Here is a 19,634-nt window from a genome sequence, read left to right as displayed (position 1 = left end):
TCGTAACTCCTTCCCTCTCTCACTGTGGTCCCCTTTGGTTTCTATTTCACTGATGCTGTCTCTCCACGTGACACTGTCATTGTAACTCCTTCCCTCTCTCACTGTGGTCCCCTTTGGTTTCTATTTCACTGATGCTGTCTCTCCACGTGACACTGTCATCGTAACTCCTTCCCTCCTCACTGTGGTCCCCTTTGGTTCTATTTCACTGATGCTGTCTCTCCACGTGACACTGTCATCGTAACTCCTTCCCTCACTGTGGTCCCCTTTGGTTTCTATTGCACTGATGCTGTCTCTCCACGTGACACTGTCATCGTAACTCCTTCCTTCTCTCACTGTGGTCCCCTTTGGTTTCTATTTCACTGATGCTGTCTCTCCACGTGACACTGTCATCGTAACTCCTTCCGTCTCTCACTGCCGTCCCCTTTGGTTTCTATTTCACTGATGCTGTCTCTCCACGTGACACTGTCATCGTAACTCCTTCCCTCTCTCACTGCGGTCCCCTTTGGTTTCTATTTCACTGATGCTGTCTCTCCACGTGACATTGTCATCGTAACTCCTTCCTTCTCTCACTGTGGTCCCCTTTGGTTTCTATTTCACTGATGCTGTCTCTCCCCGTGACATTGTCATCGTAACTCCTTCCCTCTCTCACTGTGGTCCCCTTTGGTTTCTATTTCACTGATGCTGTCTCTCCACGTGACATTGTCATCGTAACTCCTTCCCTCTCTCACTGCGGTCCCCTTTGGTTTCTATTTCACTGATGCTGTCTCTCCACGTAACACTGTCATCGTAACTCCTTCCCTCTCTCACTGTGGTCCCCTTTGGTTTCTATTTCACTGATGCTGTCTCTCCACGTGACACTGTCATCGTAACTCCTTCCTTCTCTCACTGTGGTCCCCTTTGGTTTCTATTTCACTGATGCTGTCTCTCCACGTGACACTGTCATCGTAACTCCTTCCCTCTCTCACCGTGGTCCCCTTTGGTTTCTGTTTCACTGATGCTGTCTCTCCACGTGACACTGTCATCGTAACTCCTTCCCTCTCTCACTGTGGTCCCCTTTGGTTTCTATTTCACTGATGCTGTCTCTCCACGTGACACTGTCATTGTAACTCCTTCCCTCTCTCACTGTGGTCCCCTTTGGTTTCTATTTCACTGATGCTGTCTCTCCACGTGACACTGTCATCGTAACTCCTTCCCTCACTGTGGTCCCGTTTGGTTTCTATTTCACTGATGCTGTCTCTCCACGTGACACTGTCATCGTAACTCCTTCCTTCTCTCACTGTGGTCCCCTTTGGTTTCTATTTCACTGATGCTGTCTCTCCACGTGACACTGTCATCGTAACTCCTTCCTTCTCTCACTGTGGTCCCCTTTGGTTTCTATGGCACTGATGCTGTCTCTCCACGTGACACTGTCATCGTAACTCCTTCCCTCTCTCACTGTGGTCCCCTTTGGTTTCTATTTCACTGATGTTGTCTCTCCACGTGACACTGTCATCGTAACTCCTTCCCTCTCTCACTGCGGTCCCCTTTGGTTTCTATTTCACTGATGCTGTCTCTCCACGTGACACTGTCATCGTAACTCCTTCCCTCCTCACTGTGGTCCCCTTTGGTTCTATTTCACTGATGCTGTCTCTCCACGTGACACTGTCATCGGAACTCCTTCCCTCTCTCACTGCGGTCCCCTTTGGTTTCTGTTTCACTGATGCTGTCTCTCCACGTGACACTGTCATCGTAACTCCTTCCCTCTCTCACTGTGGTCCCCTTTGGTTTCTATTGCACTGATGCTGTCTCTCCACGTGACACTGTCATCGTAACTCTTTCCTTCTCTCACTGTGGTCCCCTTTGGTTTCTATTGCACTGATGCTGTCTCTCCACGTGACACTGGCATCGTAACTCCTTCCTTCTCTCACTGTAGTCCCCTTTGGTTTTTATTGCACTGATGCTGTCTCTCCACGTGACACTGTCATCGTAACTCCTTCCCTCTCTCACTGCGGTCCCTTTGGTTTCTATTTCACTGATGCTGTCTCTCCACGTGACACTGTCATCGTAACTCCTTCCCTCTCTCACTGTGGTCCCCTTTGGTTTCTATTTCACTGATGCTGTCTTTCCACGTGACACTGTCTTCGTAACTCCTTCCCTCTCTCACTGTGGTCCCCTTTGGTTTCTATTTCACTGATGCTGTCTTTCCACGTGACACTGTCATCGTAACTCCTTCCCTCTCTCACTGTGGTCCCCTTTGGTTTCTATTTCACTGATGCTGTCTCTCCACATGACACTGTCATCGTAACTCCTTCCTTCTCTCACTGTGGTCCCCTTTGGTTTCTATTTCACTGATGCTGTCTCTCCACGTAACACTGTCATCGTAACTCCTTCCTTCTCTCACTGTGGTCCCCTTTGGTCTCTATTTCACTGATGCTGTCTCTCCACGTGACATTGTCATCGTAACTCCTTCCTTCTCTCACTGTGGTCCCCTGTAGTTTCTATTGCACTGATGCTGTCTCTCCACGTGACACTGTCATGGTAACTCCTTCCTTCTCTCTCACTGTGGTCCCCTTTGGTTCTCTAAACTTATTTATAATGGTCACTTCAAAGTCTTTGCTTTCACAGGCAGTTACTGTTGTCTGCTCCCCCAGTGTGTGTCGTATTTTGGGTTTTTTTTTAACACGTCTCATAATTTTTTGGAAAGCCTGCTGGCGTAGTGGGTAAGTGCTCCGCTGCTAACCAAAAGGTCAGCAGTTCGAATACTTGGAAACTCTATGGGGCAGTTCTGCTCTGTCCTATGTGGTCGCTATGAGTTGGAATTGACTCGATGGCAATGGGTTACTGGGTTCATAATTTTTCGGTGGGAACTAAACATTTTAGATAATATATTGTAGTAAGACCAGCCACTTGTCCCCTGCCCCTCCAGGGAGGCTTGTTATTTATTTGCTTATTTGTTTGGTGACTGGCTGGGTTATTTTAGCGAAGTCTATTCCCTGTCCCATCTCCCACACTGTTAAACCTCTAATGTTACTCCTCAAGGAAGTGCAGGTTCGGGTATGGCCAGTCACCCTGGGATGACAGCGGTTTGGACAGGGCTCTCACCTCTCTTTCCCTGACCACATTCAACTGTTAAACTCGGCTAATTACCAACTGATTGCTCTATTGTTTTCAACAATCCCTGGGGCATAAATTTCTCTACAGATTAGTTCAACTCAATTTGGACTCCTCTGAGGGAATATTTCCTGAGGTCAGTGTTTGAGATTTGTTCTGTTCCCAGGAGGCCTCTTCCCAGCTGTCTGTTTCCCTGATTCTCCCAGCATACTAGCTGGCCTAGTTTATCTCCATTTAATCTACCCATCTCCTCACAATTGCCTTTTACTATAACTTTTGCTGTTCTTAAGAGTGCCCTTAGGCATTGAACTTCTCTGTTGCAAATGAAGTTAGTTCCTTTGGGAACAGATTAAAAAAAAAAATAAGGCACAATACCAAACCCGTAATTACCATCCAGTTGATTCTACTAGCCACCCCACAGGACAGAGTACAACTGCCCCATAGGGTTTTCAAGGCTACAAATCTTTATGGAAGCAGACTGCCACATCTTTCTCCCATGGAGTGGCTGGTAGGTTTGGTCAACCTTTTGTTAGCAGCTGAGCGCTTAACCACAGTACCACCAGGGCTCCAGGAACAGTTTAGGATCTATTGTACAGGTTCTTTCTCCCTCCGGTTAGATCTCCGAGATTGGGCTCTGGGCTGGGCATGGGGACAATGGCAAACTTCTGAGAGACACTCCTGCTTTAGAACCTGGGTGCTCAGTGGAAAAGGGAGAAGCAGCCTGAGGTTTTCCCAACTTACCTCTCTCAGAGTAGAACCACCACCTTGCGAGTTGGGGCCAGGGCAATGCAGGCCCCCATAGCCTTAGTACCTCATTGCCCAAGGCAGAGCTCCAGTCTACAAATGGGGGCTAAGTCAAAGAGGGTGCCCCCACCCCTCAACTGCACTCACCTGGAACTTAATTTCAGCAATAGGTAACTTGAGAAAGCATGAGAAATTCTGGATCCTGCTCCTCCCAAGAAGAAAGCTCTCTGACTGGGAGCTAAGGGAAGGTGGAGCCCTGTGTTCTTTGTTGCACCAGTTTGGAGTAGTTTCCCTGAGTTGGGAGGATGATGGGAGGGTGTGCTCTTCAAAGAAAACAGATTCTTGTTTTTCTTACTGAATTTTTGTAGATTTTCTTGATTATATGTTTATTCCTTTGCTGCATGGCCCTAGGACCATTTGTGGTGGCTTTAAATGGTTGGTTTTAAAAATAATTTTCAGCATTTTCACTGGGAGGAGACCGTGGAGCTCCTCATGCTCTCATGCTGCAAGTCTGTCTTTCATCTCTACTTTTCAGTGTAAACTAAATGCTAAACTTTGCTCGTCTCTGAACCTGTGTGCCCCTCCACCAGAGCCTGGCAGCCTGCTCCTCTCCATCAGGAGCCTCCTGTAGCACCTGGGCACAACCATCTGCACCTGGAAGTCCAGCTCACTGTTGCAGGGAGTGGCAACGGGCAACAATGCATCCAGGTTCCCTCTTGCGCTCAAAGCTTTATCTGGTCCCTCATGCTCCCTTTTCAACTTTTGACTTTCAAGTGGCACTTTTAATGAATATTCATGATATCTGGCCTTTTCAGTCCCATTACGAGTCTTGGGAAGCAAACCCATGTTCTCAATCTCCTACTTTCCACCACCCTTGGCAAACTACAATGCTCCTCCTGAAGCATGAAGCTCACATGAAAAGGTTCCCTCATTAAGCCCTGAACCCAACCCAGTACCCAGTGCCGTTGAGTTGATCCCGACTCATTAAAAAAAAAAAAAAAATTTAGTGACCCTGAAAGGCAGAGCTAAATGCAGGAAGAATCGGGGTGAAGATTCAGCAAAAAGGAAGCGAGCTCAAGGGGTCAGGCTCTCAGACCACCCACGGGGTGGGAGGGAAGGATAGCATGGCTACCTGCTTGGATCCTTTAAAGATCATTCCTCTTTAAAACCATTTACTAAGAAGCAAAAATGTAAAAACTATTGGTTTTGAAATTTCGCATGTAGTTACCCTTTAAAAGAATTCTTGCTCAATTCTCCATTACTGAAAATGATCAAAGTAGGATGAATGTCATATACAGAGTTACAACACTATTAATGTATCCAATTAAAAAAAAAAAGTGTTTTCTCCTTAACCTTTTAAGACCCAAAACTCATGTAAAGTGATCTCAGGGAGGGAATACACTTTCCCTTCTTTTTGCACACAGCAAGTAGTGTGCTTGATTCCCTGACAACATTTAGTGCCAGTGAGACACAGCCACCAGCAGGCCTTCTTGCTCTTTCTTTGTAATGGTCTGAAAGGCCTGATGGCAGGCACCGCCTTGCCCTGTAAGGCTCTGCGGCAGGAAGTGAGCCAACACTGGACATAAGTTACTTCTCTGCCACGTAGGGTTATGCTGACCATTTTTGTAGAGCAAATCTGATATAAATCAGCTATACTCATGATCTGAAATTAAGCACATGTAAACACAGGTTGCATAAAATAAGGATTTGAAAAAAACAACCTGAATTCAAACAAGTAGAATCAAGATTCAAATGACACGCTAGAAAAAGTATGGGCTATATGAAGGTTATGATTCTTAATATAAAACAACTCCCACAAATGAGTAAGTACAAACTCCAGCAGTGTAACTGCCCAATCTGAATAGAATACATCAAGTGAGAAAGAGAAATGACCACAAAACACATGAAAACATTTTCAAGATGACTAGAAATTAAACAACTGCTTGCCTATCAAAGTGGCAAGGACTTCTCATTTCAATCTTGAGCAAAAGTCCATTTCATCCTTGTTGGGACCACCAGGAGAGAGGCCCCTCTGACACTACCAGTTTATTTATTTATTTATTTTAGCAGTTACCAAAAGCTTCAAACATGGCATAAACTTTGACCCATTCATTTTACCTGTGGAAACTAAGCCCAAGGCAGTAATCGTGGAAGTGTGAACATATCTCTGCAGAGGTTCACTGCCGCACTGCTGAGAACAACACTGATGTACAGCAGAGTGTGCCTCGTTTAGTTTGTACACCTGTAAGATGGAATACTATACAGTCATTAAAATGATATGTAGAAGAATATATGTAATAGATTTGAAAGTTTGTAATTTATTTAGTACAAAAGCAGATTATAAAATATGATTCTAATTTTATAAAAATTAAAAAAAAAAGGGAAATATAAGTCCCTGAAAGGATTTATGTTGAATACTAATGCTGCTATTGCTCAGAGGTAGGCTTATAGAATATTCTAATTTTCTTCTTTATACTTTAATGTGCTTTCTAGATTTTATGCTCTAAGTATAATTGTTTTTATATTCAGAAAAAAATGCATAATAATGTACATCCTATTTGGGGTATTTTAAAAACCTTTTCACAAATTTCAAAATATAGAATTACAAACAGTCAATAACTTTTTATTAACATAAGGATATAAAAAATTTTAGTGTGATATACAGAATTTCCAGAGAGTAATTTTAAACATTTTAATGTGCTTATTAAAACCCTATTTTACAAGATACCTTGTCTTACTGTCACTGATCTTTCAATACAAAAATCTTACAGTATTTTTTTGCTATAAAACTACAACATTAAAATTCAGTTAGGTAGCTCTTTTCCCTTCCTGGCCATTCTATTATAAGGAATGTCCATTAGCCCACTGCTAAAACTTCTGTATGTCAAACAATAAGTTACACAGATTCTGTACATAATTACACCAGGGTTATTAGAATTCCAGTATGTGGTGACACACTACACTGCAGTCTAACACCACAGGCCAAGAGAGCACTATGCACGGTGCTGTTTGTAACCACGTAAGAGTAAGATGTGAGGGTCCACCCAGTCAGTCAGACTCCTTTGGTGGGGACTTCAAAATGGTAGAGAATTAATAACAGCTGTGTTAGGCACTGATCCAGGCTCATTCCAGACTAATTCTGGAAAAGCCTGGTTGTTTCTGTGAAACATGCAAGATTCTAAACTTTTCCATTCTTCATCCCCATAAAACTCAACAACTTCATAACGTACTCTGTTAGCTATATAAAAATAATCTATGTCTTAGATTCGTGCTTGACTTCAAATTCTTAAAAGTATCTAAAGGTTTTTACATTCTCTTCTTTGATTTAGATTCCCTATAATATTAGATCACTCGGTTTAGTCAAGTTTGAATAAAGTAACTATATATGGTTTGGCCAAATTTTATAGGCGTACAACTCAAAGTGCAAAAGCAGCTGATGACTCTACGATCATCTCCATCTTCAGCGTTAGACAAAGCCCTCGGTGCCACTCCTTGCCCGCTCCTGCAGAGAACGGTCACACAACAGCGCTGAGAATGTGACACCTTAGACTTGTCCATCAAGGCGTCAGAATCCACTGACTTAGAGTAAAGGTAACGCACTGCACTTCCACTTACGGAGAAGAGTTAATACGGTAATGCCATGAAAACAAGAATTTGACTAACCTGCGTGAGTTACATGCAGCTTCCTAGTTACAAACCTAGGACAGTGGTTTAAAACCAAATGCTGACTTATCTTTCTGAGATAGAACATCTATCTTGGCAGTCCAGCATGGCACTTATCACATATTAGCAACTACATACGCAGAGAGTCAGGCACACCTGTCTCAATAAACAAACCGGCAAGGAGAAGGCGCTGTGTGCGGCCGTGGTGCCAAGCCGCAGAGCCAGGACTCACTGCCCTTCCCGTCAGCCTTTCTGGGCTCAGCCGCCTCCCTGTGAGATGGAGGTGAGGCAGCTGTACTAAGGGCCTCAGTTCTTTTTCCAGCATAAATTTATAAATGAATTTCTCATTTGGTGTGGGAATAAATAATTGATTTTTAAAAATCAGGAACTATATTTTTTGCTTAAAGAAAGTGCACACTCGTAATACAGCAGAGAACAACGGTGTGTCTGCGGCTTCTTGCAATACCCGTGCTGGGCCTTTCCTTTTCAGTCATCCACACGTTAAAACGCTGACATTCATTTCCGTAAATGTCCTCGGCAAATTCGAAACCTTTCTTTAAATAAATTCAGGAAACGCTTTCCAAGATGACCTTTTGGGAACTGTGAGGACAGACTTGTAATGGCGCCCAGGGAGTGACGCCATTCCACGAAGACTTGTGTCCTTCTTCTAGTGGCTGGAGACACGTCAGCATTTCCCCACGTTACCACACTTTTGACTGAATGACAGTGGGTGTGAGAATCTCATTTTGGCATGTGCTGTTTCACATGTTGTAGGCGACATAGATGGGGTCCAGCTGGTCGGCCAGGAAGCCATCCCTCAGGTGCATGCGCTGCTTCTCACCCCGTGAGTTGATGGGGATCACTCCCGGGTCCACGATGACCACCACACCGACAACCAGGTAGTGCTCCTCCAGCACCACGTTGGTCACCAGGGCCACCAGGTCCAGCGCGTCCTGCTCCAGGCCCTCCAGCTCCACCACCACCACCAGCAGGTTGGTCCATGTGAAGACGGCACTGTGGGTGAGAAGACGGTGCCGTCAGATGGAGGCGGCGCAGCTGCTTGGGCCCATGACATTCAGTGAGGGGCACCAAATAATGGAGTGGTGTTAACAGGGCATTAACGTTACGCTGCTGCTTAATGCCATTTACTAAAGAGTTTTGTTAAATATGTCTTACAGGAGCACGCATTTTGATTAAAGTTATCACTGAGAATCAAGAGTTAGATTTGATGCTGAAGCTGTGCCCACCCCATGCACGCTCCCTACGAAGTGAGGGAGTCAGGAGTCATGACTATTTAAATTATGAAATTTATGTTAAATGCAGAAACATTTCAGGATTAGAACTGGAAATCTTACATTTTGCCTGTGCATTTGGGGGCAGTCTCGGTTTAAAACTGATTAGGAAAACAGCCAAAAAATCAAACAAAACCCAAACAATTGAAGGCAGTGTGCCTCATGGAGTGTCAGGCTGGTCACTGTGGTTCCACGGCACCCGGCCCTCCAGTGTCCAGCGTGTGCCTGAGCACAGATGCTCACTCCTGGAGCGCACTGCCCAGCACCACCCCGGGCCCCTCACCACTCAGCAATGCTCCTGTGCGCCCGGATGACCGAGGTCTCGATGTCGATGGGGTGGTACCGCATGCCTCTCAGCTCCAGTGTCTCATCCAGGGATCCGACGACATACAGTGCATCATGCCGCTCTGCCAGAGCACACATTTGTCAGGCTGGAAGTCGGGGCACACCAGCAAAGGCACCCTGACTTCCTCTGATAGGTCTGTGCTAGCCCCAGCCACACGCTCTCCCAGACCAGCAGCTGGCCACCCGGGCACCAAGGGAATGCACTCTGTGGGGGCAGGCTCACAGAGCTGCTCCAGCCCTTCTGGACACCATGGTCATTAACGTCTTAGTCTACTACCTCTGCAGCAAGTGACCACTTCAGAAAAGATACAGCCATGTATTAATGTGTGTTTAAAAGGATTCTTATCTCCGGGAACAAAATAGCATCTACAGGGGCTAGGAGTTCTGATTGGATCCAGTTAGCTGTTAAGGCCACACAGGGTCCGGCAAACACTGACTAAAACCGAGCAGGCTGTGGAGAGAGTGGCTGCGCTGGTTAAACAGGCACAATGGGTCTGGCTGACACCACGTTGGTAAAACGGCCTGCTTGGGAGGGCTGGGTCTGCTGGAGAAACTGACAGCCTGCTCGGGAGGGCTGGGTCTGCTGGAGAAACTGACAGCCTGCTCGGGAGGGCTGGGTCTGCTGGAGAAACTGACAGCCTGCTCAGGAGGGCTGGGTCTGCTGGAGAAACTGACAGCCTACCCCAGAGAGACTGGGTCTGCTGGAGAACCTGACGGCCTGCTCGGGAGGGCTGGGTCTGCTGGAGAACCTGACAGCCTACCCCAGAGAGACTGGGTCTGCTGGAGAACCTGACGGCCTACCCCAGAGGGGCTGGGTCTGCTGGAGAACCTGACGGCCTGCTCGGGAGGGCTGGGTCTGCTGGAGAACCTGACGGCCTGCTCGGGAGGGCTGGGTCTGCTGGAGAACCTGACAGCCTGCCCAGAGGGGCTGGTCTGCTGGAGAACCTGATAGCCTGCTCGGAAGGGCTGGGTCTGCTGGAGAACCTGACAGCCTACCCCAGAGGGGCTGGTCTGCTGGAGAACCTGATAGCCTGCTCGGAAGGGCTGGGTCTGCTGGAGAACCTGACAGCCTGCCCCAGAGGTCAAAGACCATGAGACGCAGCCACAGGGGAGTATATCACAGAATGTGTTCATCAACCCTGCACACCTGAGGACACAGGCCACAATGGCGAGCAGCAAGGTGAACCCGCAGGTAATGGAAAGCCCTCGGTGGGCTGTGGCCGGAGCGTCCCTTCACTCTGGATGCGCTCACACATCCCGCAGCAACCCCAAGCCACTCTCACCTCCACTGGCATCCGTGAGCTCTGTCCTTCGGAGGAAGCCGAGGTATCCAGTTCTGGCCCAGATAGTCTGGGTGTCTCCGAAGCTCAGCCGGGCACTGAAGTGGTCGGCATGTAGCGCCTCCTCTCCATAGACTGTGTAGTACCCAGTGGCGTTGTGGGGGCTGCTCACCCAGATCTGGGGCGAGGGGACAGGGCACGCGTGTTCACAAATGTGCTGCTTTACAGCAGTGCCCGGGCCCCGCTGAAGAAACACTCACAAAACCTCCTATGGATTATGCCATGCTGAGCAAGAGTGTGCTTTGGGGAAGGCATTATTTTCAGCACCTCTCATCTGTGAAGCTAAATTCAAAGCACAGACAGATACACAGCTTCCCTCTCCATCAGGAAAGCTGTCCTCTCCTTTGGCCAGGAATGACATTTGTAGGTCTCTGTCCTGCATGAATGAGCTGAAGACTCAACTCAGCTTTCCTCACGTCAAACGGCTGCTCATAATTAAGAAAAAGTTGGGAACCATTTAGATGTCCACGACAGGGACAAGTTACACTAGTGAGGTCACTTGTAGAACGGAACGTACACAGCCACGAAGAGTCACATCATGGCAGGGGGACTAGCACACTGAGTCTGCATCTATGGGGCACACGGGTGTGAGCATGCTGACCACAGAGGACCGCGGCCACACACCAACACCAGGTATTCAGGATGCTAACGTGCTCCGACTGGTGCTCAGCTATAGCTCTGGAGCAGTGAGAACCCTAGGGCCCCTCTGGGTGTCTTGTGAAAACAGCCCAGGGTAAAGAATGCCACCTTCTGCCCTGCAGCCTGTGACCTCACATGAACACCCCCCTTCCTACCCTGCAAGAGAGGAGATGAGTATGGCAGACAAGACAAGGGGCAGGCTTCCCCTACCACTTACATCTCTTGGGGAGCACCTGTTGTCTGGACAACCCTGGGCCAGCTGCCTCAGGGCTCCTCACAGCAGCCTTTAAGTCCCCAGCTCCCTCTGCCTTTCCTGTCAAGTGCCAGCCCCTCTGGGTGGGCTCCTGGCTGGGGCGGGGACTGCTCTTATAGAACAGCTGGAGGTGTTCTACCCGCAGCAGCCGCTATTGCTCTCACTCCCCTGCCGCTTGTTCCTGAGCAGCTCCCCTGGCCCTGGAGACCTTAGAACCTGGGGTTCCCTCTGCCGGTGGTGGCAGCGCAGGTGGTGGCGCTGCAGAGGACCCCTGGGGAAGGGTGTAAAAAAAAAAACTCCATTGCTGTCAGGTTGATTCCGACTCCTAGTGACCTTATAGGACAGAGCAGAACTGTCCCGTAGGGTTTCCAAGGAGCGGTGGGTGGATGTGAGCTGGGGAAGGGTGTGGGGATCCTGAAATCCTACAGTGGTGGGGGCAGGGATGTACATGTTGGCATCTGTACCCCAAGGATTAAGAAATCCTGTATCTGGGCAGAAAGGTGAGAAGGGTGAAGAGCAGCAACACCAGAGGCAGAAACTCTGGGTGCATACATGGAGCCCCCCCACCGTTGAGTCCCCTGTCACAGAGCCCTGGCAGTGCTCACCTCTCCCAGGTGTGAGTCTCCGAGGGGCCCTTTGGTTTCAGTGTGTGCAATAATGACTTTCACCCCTGGGAGGATCTGGAGGGAGAATGGAGTCCCATGTTAAAGAAAACACTATGTTAGACACTGCTCCTGCTTCTTTGGAAAAAAAAAAAAAAATCACATCCTTGGGGAGATGATTTAAAGTACGTGTGACTGGCAGGAAGTACAGAAGCCACTTCAAATTTGACTGAATTTTTAAAGAAACAAGAGACATTAAAGTAATAATAAAACTGAATCTTAGCAAAATTAGGTCAGCTCCTGACAATGGACCCTATCGTTGGGTGCGGGGGTATGGAGGGGTCTACATGAAGCTCTCGTTGGACCTCAGAACGCTTCCCAATCAGCCCACCCTCCATTCAGGGACTCAGCACTCAGGGCTGCAGAGAGCAGAGCCCTGCCCTGCAGCAGCTCGGCTGGCCGCCGGCCCCACAACAACTCCACGGAGCTTCTCTCTACTTGGCCTTGGCAGCAGGTTCTCCATCATGAGACCAGCCTGCTGGCAGCCTACCCTGTGCCGATGCCAAGGGACAGCAGCTGCTGCCTCCTACCCAGTGCTCCACACCTGCTCCAGTGTCACAGAGAACATTCCAGGGAAAAGGCCTCAGTCCCTCCAGGGCTTGGAGTCAGGCCTCCTGGGCTCTACCAGGCCCGGTCTCCTGTTCACTGTATGGACCTCTGGTAGCGGTGAGGACGGAGTAGGAGGCACAGGAAGGTGGGTGGGAGTGCAGGATGTGGCTGCTGTTCCCGGGACACCTGGGTCAGTGCCAGAGCCTTTTTCCCGTCTGTCTGTCGCTGTGCCCTCTCTGTGTCCTGCCCCGCTGGGACCACTTGTCTTCATGGGCTCTGTGGTAGCCTCTAACCTCCTCCCATGTGGTCCACACGAATCCCAAAGCCAGAGTTAACTTTCCAGAATACAAATCAGGCCCAAGTTATTTGTAATAGCAAAGTATGAGAGGGGAAGAAGTTCAACAAAAGGGATGGCTAGAAACTTATGGTGCAGTCATAAACGATAGATAACAGGCACTAAGAATACTTGCTTAACATTTAAGGACAAAGGGACAATGAGCTGAGGTTCACAAAAAGGGTGATGCAAGACTTTGTGGGGTGTGAGCTCCAGTTTACGAAAACGTACTTATACACATGCTCAGAAAAAGATGGGAAGGTCCACAGGCCCTGGGTTGTCCATGGACCACATCTCTCTGTTCTTGAGTCGTTACACTCATGAGTCCTGTCTCGGCTGGTCTGCTTCTTAGAGTAGCTTTCAGAGAAAGGGCATGTGGTCGGTGCACTTTCCAAGATCTTGCACAGCGAAGATCTCTGCTGCACCTGAACGTTCACACATTCTTTCACTCACCTGCTCACTCGCTCATTCATTCACTCAGTCACCCTCTCATTTACTCACTTGCCCATTCATTCGCCTGACCTTGCATTTGGGAAATATTTACGGAGCACCTACTCTGCCAGGTACTGCTGAGATGCGTGGTGGGAACACAGCAGTGAGTGAAGAACAGTCCCTGTCCTCACGGGCTCCAATGGGGCTGGCACTGACAGACTGTTGTCCATCCCAGTCCACTGCTATCTGAATTACTTCCTGCTGAGCCAAGTGCCTCTTCTTCTGGCCCTGAGCTGCCCCGGCCTGCCCCAGTCTGAGCAGCACAACACGTCTGGTTAAGTACAGATCCCTCTGGTTTCCAGAGGTAATTCTGGTGAGAATCAGGCAAAGGCAGGCAGTGGTTCTGAGGCCCAGGCTGCCATATTGAGCTGAATGAGCCAGTTGGTACCCTGTAATTCATGCAGTCCACCCACCCAACTCCGTTCCAGTTCATATTTACACCACATCCTTCCACTGTGATGAAAAGCATGACTCACACTCACCAGGCTTCTCTTAGATGCTTCTGTCCAAGGTAAGAAGGCACGCACTGGCCCTATTTGGGGCTGAGCACATCCCTCACCCTTCACCTGACTATCTGTCCTTCTCAGCACTATTTTCCTTAGCCCCCCAAACCTCTCTCCCTTCTCCCATGGGAATTCCTATTGGGTATGTATAAAACTTCTCATTCATTCTTCCTGTTACCCTACTCTGTCTTGTTTTCCCCCTTTCTTGGTTTGATATGTACTTACAGACTTTAGCCTTCACTTCTATGTGTCTAGAACAAGGAGGCCGCCGTATGAGCCTAGCCAACCCCAACCACGCATCGCTGATGTTCACGAGAGCATCTGTGGCTTCCAGCACCTTCCACAACTGATGTTCCAGACAGAAAGGAGCGAGACACATCGTGGAATGCAAGTCTGAGCTTGCCTTACCTTTCCAGACTCCATCAGTGGCAGGCTGTGTGGAGAACCCCGTTCTACCAAACGCACCCTGGAATTAACAAAGGAGAAATGTCAGAACAAGCTGACCACACATATGGTCATTTCTAAATAGAACAGGAGGTGACAATCACGACATCTGTCCATCTGTTGACAGTCCCAAGGATGCCAGCTTGTCAATAACTAACTGGCTGTGACGGCTGTGGGTGATGGCTTTGGGGGGTCATGCAGAGCAGCCCACAGGGCATGGGTCAGCACTGATGCCTGCATGCCTCTGCCTGCTGCATGTCATTAGGGTTTCCTGCCAGGCAACTTGGCCCTGGCCCATGCAGGAGTGTGATTTACGTGTCCTCTGGGTCCTCCATGGACCTGGCTGGCTCCTGGCACACCACCAGCCCATCCATGTTTATGTCAGGCTGCAGTGAGGCCACATCTGAGGGTCCAAAATTGAGATCTGAGTCCCAAAGCTGGGCATGCCCTGAACAGCATCTGAACACAGATGAGCACATACATAATGCCTCACTTGCTGTGGCCAGCTGGCACACGCACCCTGAGGTAAGACCAAGCCACACAGGATTGCCTGGAAAGCCCTTGACATTCACTGGCTTACTTGTCTTCCACCCTTTCCAATGAAAAGCTACGGGTCAAATGTTCCATTGCTGCCGCCCCTTCTGGTCATATGTTGATGTTCATGCAGTTGTAGGGACACAGGCTCTGCTGCTCTTTGTGGTGCCACAGCTCCTCTGGTCTGAGCCAGCGTCGTGCTGTGCCTCTGTGGCCCAGTAGGGCCACCTACAACCCAGACCACGCCTGCTGTGTACCATGTGGTGGGCAGCAGGTCCACCAAGGTGGTGGTAGGGGGTTACCTATCATGGCGCAGTGCTCTCATGTCCACGTAGACTGTCGTCGGGTCGGGGCCGGCAGTGCCCTGGAAGGAGAGCAGCAGAGTGAGTTCCATTTGGGGCTTTTCCGCCGGCCCTGGCTCAGAGCCTCTACATCCACGGCCTGGGGCTTATCCTGAGGTATGCGGCTGCCACAGGCTGACGGTCTCTGGAGCAGGACCAGCGTGGGGTGACATTGGATAAACACGTCAACCGTACAAACTTAAATTTCAGCTCTGGCAGTGTCCTATCCTCACTGAGCTCTAGACTATGATGAAGGCACCCTCGCTGGGCTCTGGGGAGTGTGTCTGCAGTCATCCATGGGCTCTGAGGAGGGTGTATACCAGTTGCCCACGGTCTGACGGCCTTGTACCACCCAACCTAATTCTGTAAGGACTAAGCACAGCAAAGATTTTCTCAGAGATGAGAGGATAACAGCTCTCAATTTCTCTCCTCTCACCTGTGACATTCAGCCTGATTGATTAAAGGATACCACGTTCCATTTTACTAGATAAGGGACACCAAATCAAACAAACACTGACTTTATTCTCTGAAAATTCCAGACAACATAACTACACCTCTCCCTGGAATCAAAACGAAACTCCTGCACTGAAACCAAACACACCCCTTCTTCCCAAGGTAATGAACATTGATTTTTTTGAAAACAGTTTCACATTTGGTGACACAGGAGTTATTGTAACGTGTCAAACAACATTCACTGTAAGCAAAGTAAGACAGTGAAAGCACCGCTGGTTTGTCCGGAGCGGAGGTGGGGGCACGGGCACACACGAGGTCGTACCTGCTCAGCCAGCTTTCCCAGCCTGTTTGGCTGACAGAGGTAAGGGAGGCCAGCAGAGTGGGGACAGAGAGGAGACAGCCACGAAGAGACACAGACAGAAGGCGGCAGGAACGTGAGAAACACAGTGAGAGAGAACAAAATGTATCACTGTATCTTGAAGAACAAACATGGTCTCCGACTACGCTTTTGCAACCCTGCGTGTAATTCCACACACCCTCCATGTGGCGCCCGCCTGTCGACAAATGGAACAGACTAACAGGGCGCAGGTGTTTGGTGCTGGCACTGTGGTGAGTGACTGCGTGCATGGCAGCAGCTGGGGCTCAAGTGTACACTCTAGGACTGAAGGGACATTCTAGAACGCGAGCAAAGGCCCACCCGGTCTCCTCTTGCCACACAAGGAGAACCCGAGGCTCAGCACAGGAGCAGGCCTTCTTCACGGTCAGGGGGATCAGCAGCAGTCACAGGGACACGGGACAATGCTGCCGTAACAAACATGGTCTCCGTGGTCGAGACCTGCCTGTGCTCCAGCGTGGCACACACTGGCCAGGGACAGCAGGCCTCTGCGGGAAGGGACGAGGCCAGTCAAACGCTCTGGAAAGCGAGCAACAGCCCCAGCCCTGGGCTTGGCCCTGGGGTGCTGGCTCTGGACGATGCCTCCTGCTCCCAGTGACTCTCATACCATGGGGGTGAGTAAGGCATTCCACAGCGAGCTGTCTAACATGCCCTTTGGTTTCCAGATGTTTTAGAAAGAAGGAACTGAGATATCAGTACAAAATCAGCTGTCAACAGCACCTGCAGCCTACTTACTCAATTTCTGAAACTCTGTGTTTCCTTTCAGTAAGTAAAATATCTTAAGGCTTTAAAAATAAATTTGGGGCAATAAAAATGATCACATTTACTGATGTTTCTATCTAAAACTGCTAGAAGCTTAAAACAGTAAAAAAGATTATTCTTGTTTTTAAAAATAAGCTGCACGTTATATCCAACTTGGAGATTCTTACAGGCAAGGTTTAACAATCACTGTTCAAAAACGATTTGTGTTTTTCTCCAAATAAACCTTGTTCATCAATGAGAACAGACTATCTTTTAAAATAAAGCCCTTACAGCTCTCAGAGCTAAAAGCTATTTGTAGATGTATCGTCAAAAGCCCACGAGGAGAAACAGACAGGGCAGGAGGCTCTGAAGGAGCTGGACCCACATTTCTTACCCATGTTATCAGACAACTGCCCATCAACCACACGGGCACCGAGACCCACGGCCCCAGGGGGGTAGAACCCCTCACCTGGAGGCAGATGGCCACGTTGACCCTGCACCCGAAGGTGGTGCTCACAGCGCGTGCCGACAGGCCTAGGTCTTTGAATAGCTTGGAAAAGGACTGCGTCAGGGTGATGCGGGGCCGCTCCTCTGCCACCACCATGCAGGTACGCACACAGGACAGGTTCACGCCCCGCATCTGTGGAGAGGTGACAGTCAGGTCCACTCTGGGTGAAGGCTCTGAGGACTCTGCTGGGAGCTTCTGGGCGGGATCCCACACGTGGCCTGACCTCAAGTATGGCCAAGCACAAAGGTCAGGCTGGAAAGAAAGCCCCTCTCCTTGGTCCCTGTGGTTCCTGCTGGATTCTAAGGGCCAAAATGGTAATATTCAACCCTTTGCACTGTGCCTGCCTCTGACTTCCTGTGCTGACACCTCCTGATGCTCCCTCCTGCCTCGGCCCCAGGCCCTTGGGACCCAGTGGTGTGCTCAGAGGGGCGCTGGTCCTGTCCACCCTCTGCAGGGCACACCAGAGGCCTTAGGCACCCCATTTAGCCTACTGGCTGGGAGATGCTGGGAGGGTCTCTGGCTGTTCTGTACGCCGTCCCACAGGTGCAAAAGAGTGGGGACAATAACCACACCCTCCCAGGGGTCGCTGGGAAAAGGGCCAGGTTGGAGCCAGTGACCCCCTTCAACCTTCCAAGCTGGAGCCTCTAGGTACCCAGCTTACCCCCCACCTCCTCTCTGATGTTTATCCCTGGCTTTCAGCGGGTCCCTCTAATGTCTGCCCTTGATGCTACCCTCCACAGCACTGCTGGGATCCATCCAGGCCCACCTGTCTCCTCCCTGCCCCTGCTGGCTCCCACAGTGGCCTGTCTGCCTCCCTCCTCCCCCAACCTTCGTGGGGTCCCTGAAATGATTGCTCAAAGATGCACCACTGACCATGCTGCCCCTGGCCCTTCCAGCTCCAGGCCTGCATCCCCTACATCCCTCCTCACCCCCATCTGGTGCAGGGTCCCCTCCCCAAGGCTGCCCCTGTGGGCTGTCTGCAGTTGGCTCCCCCTCCACTTTCTCTCCCTGGCTCCCCCGCAAGACCTAGCGAGGGACATGCAGAAAGCGCTGCACAAAAGGACGTGGGCACAGCCCCCCTCGGCAGAGGCACAACAGGGCATGGTGGGGTCTGGAGGAGAATGCACACTGGGAAAAGGGTCCCTCCAGTTTCCACAAACTCTGGGGAGGAGCCTTGGGAGTTGTTTTTTATTTAGAACTTCCCAGGGTCCTGGTATGTGGCCAATTCAACAGCTCCTGTAGCCAATCCCTTCCTGAAGGAGAAGTGAGGGAAAGACAAACGAGGCGGTGTGTGGAGGCTGTCAGGATGCATGAAGCCACCACGACGTTTCCACGGCACTGGCCCCCACAGATGTGTGCTCATCCCTGACTCCCAATGACACACACTCACCCCATGACCCTGTGAACGTGACCCTATGGACATGCACAGTTGCCCCATGACCCTGTGACCCTGTGGAGGTACAGTCACCCAATGACTCCTCACCCCGTGACCCCACCGATACGCACAATCACCCCATGATCCCTCACTCCCACAGACAGGCACAGTCACCCTGTGACCCTGCGGACGTACAGTCACTCTTTGACCTGTCACCCTGTGACCCTGCTGCCCTCCCTGCCCTGTGCGCACACTTACCCTGAGTGCGCCCGTCTGTGTGCCCAGGCCCTTGGTGCACATCTCCATCACTGAGTAGGAACAGAAGGTGACTCGGGCCTTGTACTGGCTGACGGCTGACAGCCACAACGACACGTTGCTCTCTAGCTCCAGGGGGGGCACCAGGACAGACTGGTGTCCTGAGTAGACACTGCAACAGATGGACACAGGGCTGTGTCAAGTGCATGGGAGCGTGTGTCCTAGAGTCCTCCCCACACTCTCCAACCACGTCCTGAGACGGTGTGGGGAAGGGGCCTGCCGCGTGGGGTCAAAGGGCGTCCATGCTGAAACCTGCATCTCCACTTCCTAATTCTTGAAGGGATCAAGTGTTTCTTCCTAATTACTAATACTGGATACCAAACCAAACCGAGTGCTGTCGAGTCGATTTCGACTCATAGTGACCCTATAGGATGGAGTAGAACTGCCCCATAGAGTTTCCAAGGAGCGCCTGGCGGATTTGAACTGCCGACCCTTTGGTTAGCAGCCGTAGCACTTAACCACTACGCCACCAGGGTTTCCAATACTGGATACAGGTTCCTGTATTTTGATGTATTTTACACCCAGACTCCCAGACTCCGCCCACCCCGAACATGTTCAGGCATCATCAACTTCCTCTATTTACAGGGCACAACACCATGAACCCATCTGTACATGAGGGCCCA

General features: G+C 50.0%; 1 protein-coding gene across 10 annotated transcripts in view; it reads right to left on the bottom strand.

Annotated features, from left to right (window-relative positions):
- Positions 1-4,836: 4,836 nt before the first annotated feature.
- DIP2A (disco interacting protein 2 homolog A) overlaps positions 4,837-19,634 on the bottom strand; it is a 131,601-nt gene continuing 116,803 nt past the window's right edge. For 4 of the 10 annotated variants that reach the window (XM_064279610.1, XM_064279608.1, XM_064279611.1 and 1 more), the window contains 8 exons: positions 18,955-19,123; positions 17,283-17,453; positions 15,187-15,248; positions 14,315-14,372; positions 11,972-12,046; positions 10,418-10,592; positions 9,073-9,196; positions 4,838-8,511 (listed from right to left, as the gene is read on the bottom strand). In XM_064279610.1, the coding sequence (XP_064135680.1) occupies positions 8,259-8,511; positions 9,073-9,196; positions 10,418-10,592; positions 11,972-12,046; positions 14,315-14,372; positions 15,187-15,248; positions 17,283-17,453; positions 18,955-19,123 (1,087 nt within the window). In that variant the 3' untranslated portion in view covers positions 4,838-8,258. The other 6 variants (XM_064279607.1, XM_064279612.1, XM_064279614.1 and 3 more) reach the window with 4 other exon arrangements.

This window comes from Loxodonta africana, chromosome 2 (assembly GCF_030014295.1).
Source record: "Loxodonta africana isolate mLoxAfr1 chromosome 2, mLoxAfr1.hap2, whole genome shotgun sequence".
Taxonomy (NCBI): Eukaryota; Metazoa; Chordata; class Mammalia; order Proboscidea; family Elephantidae; genus Loxodonta; species Loxodonta africana.
The sequence above is the reverse complement of the archived record's forward strand: the minus strand, read 5'-3'. Positions and strand labels throughout refer to the sequence as shown.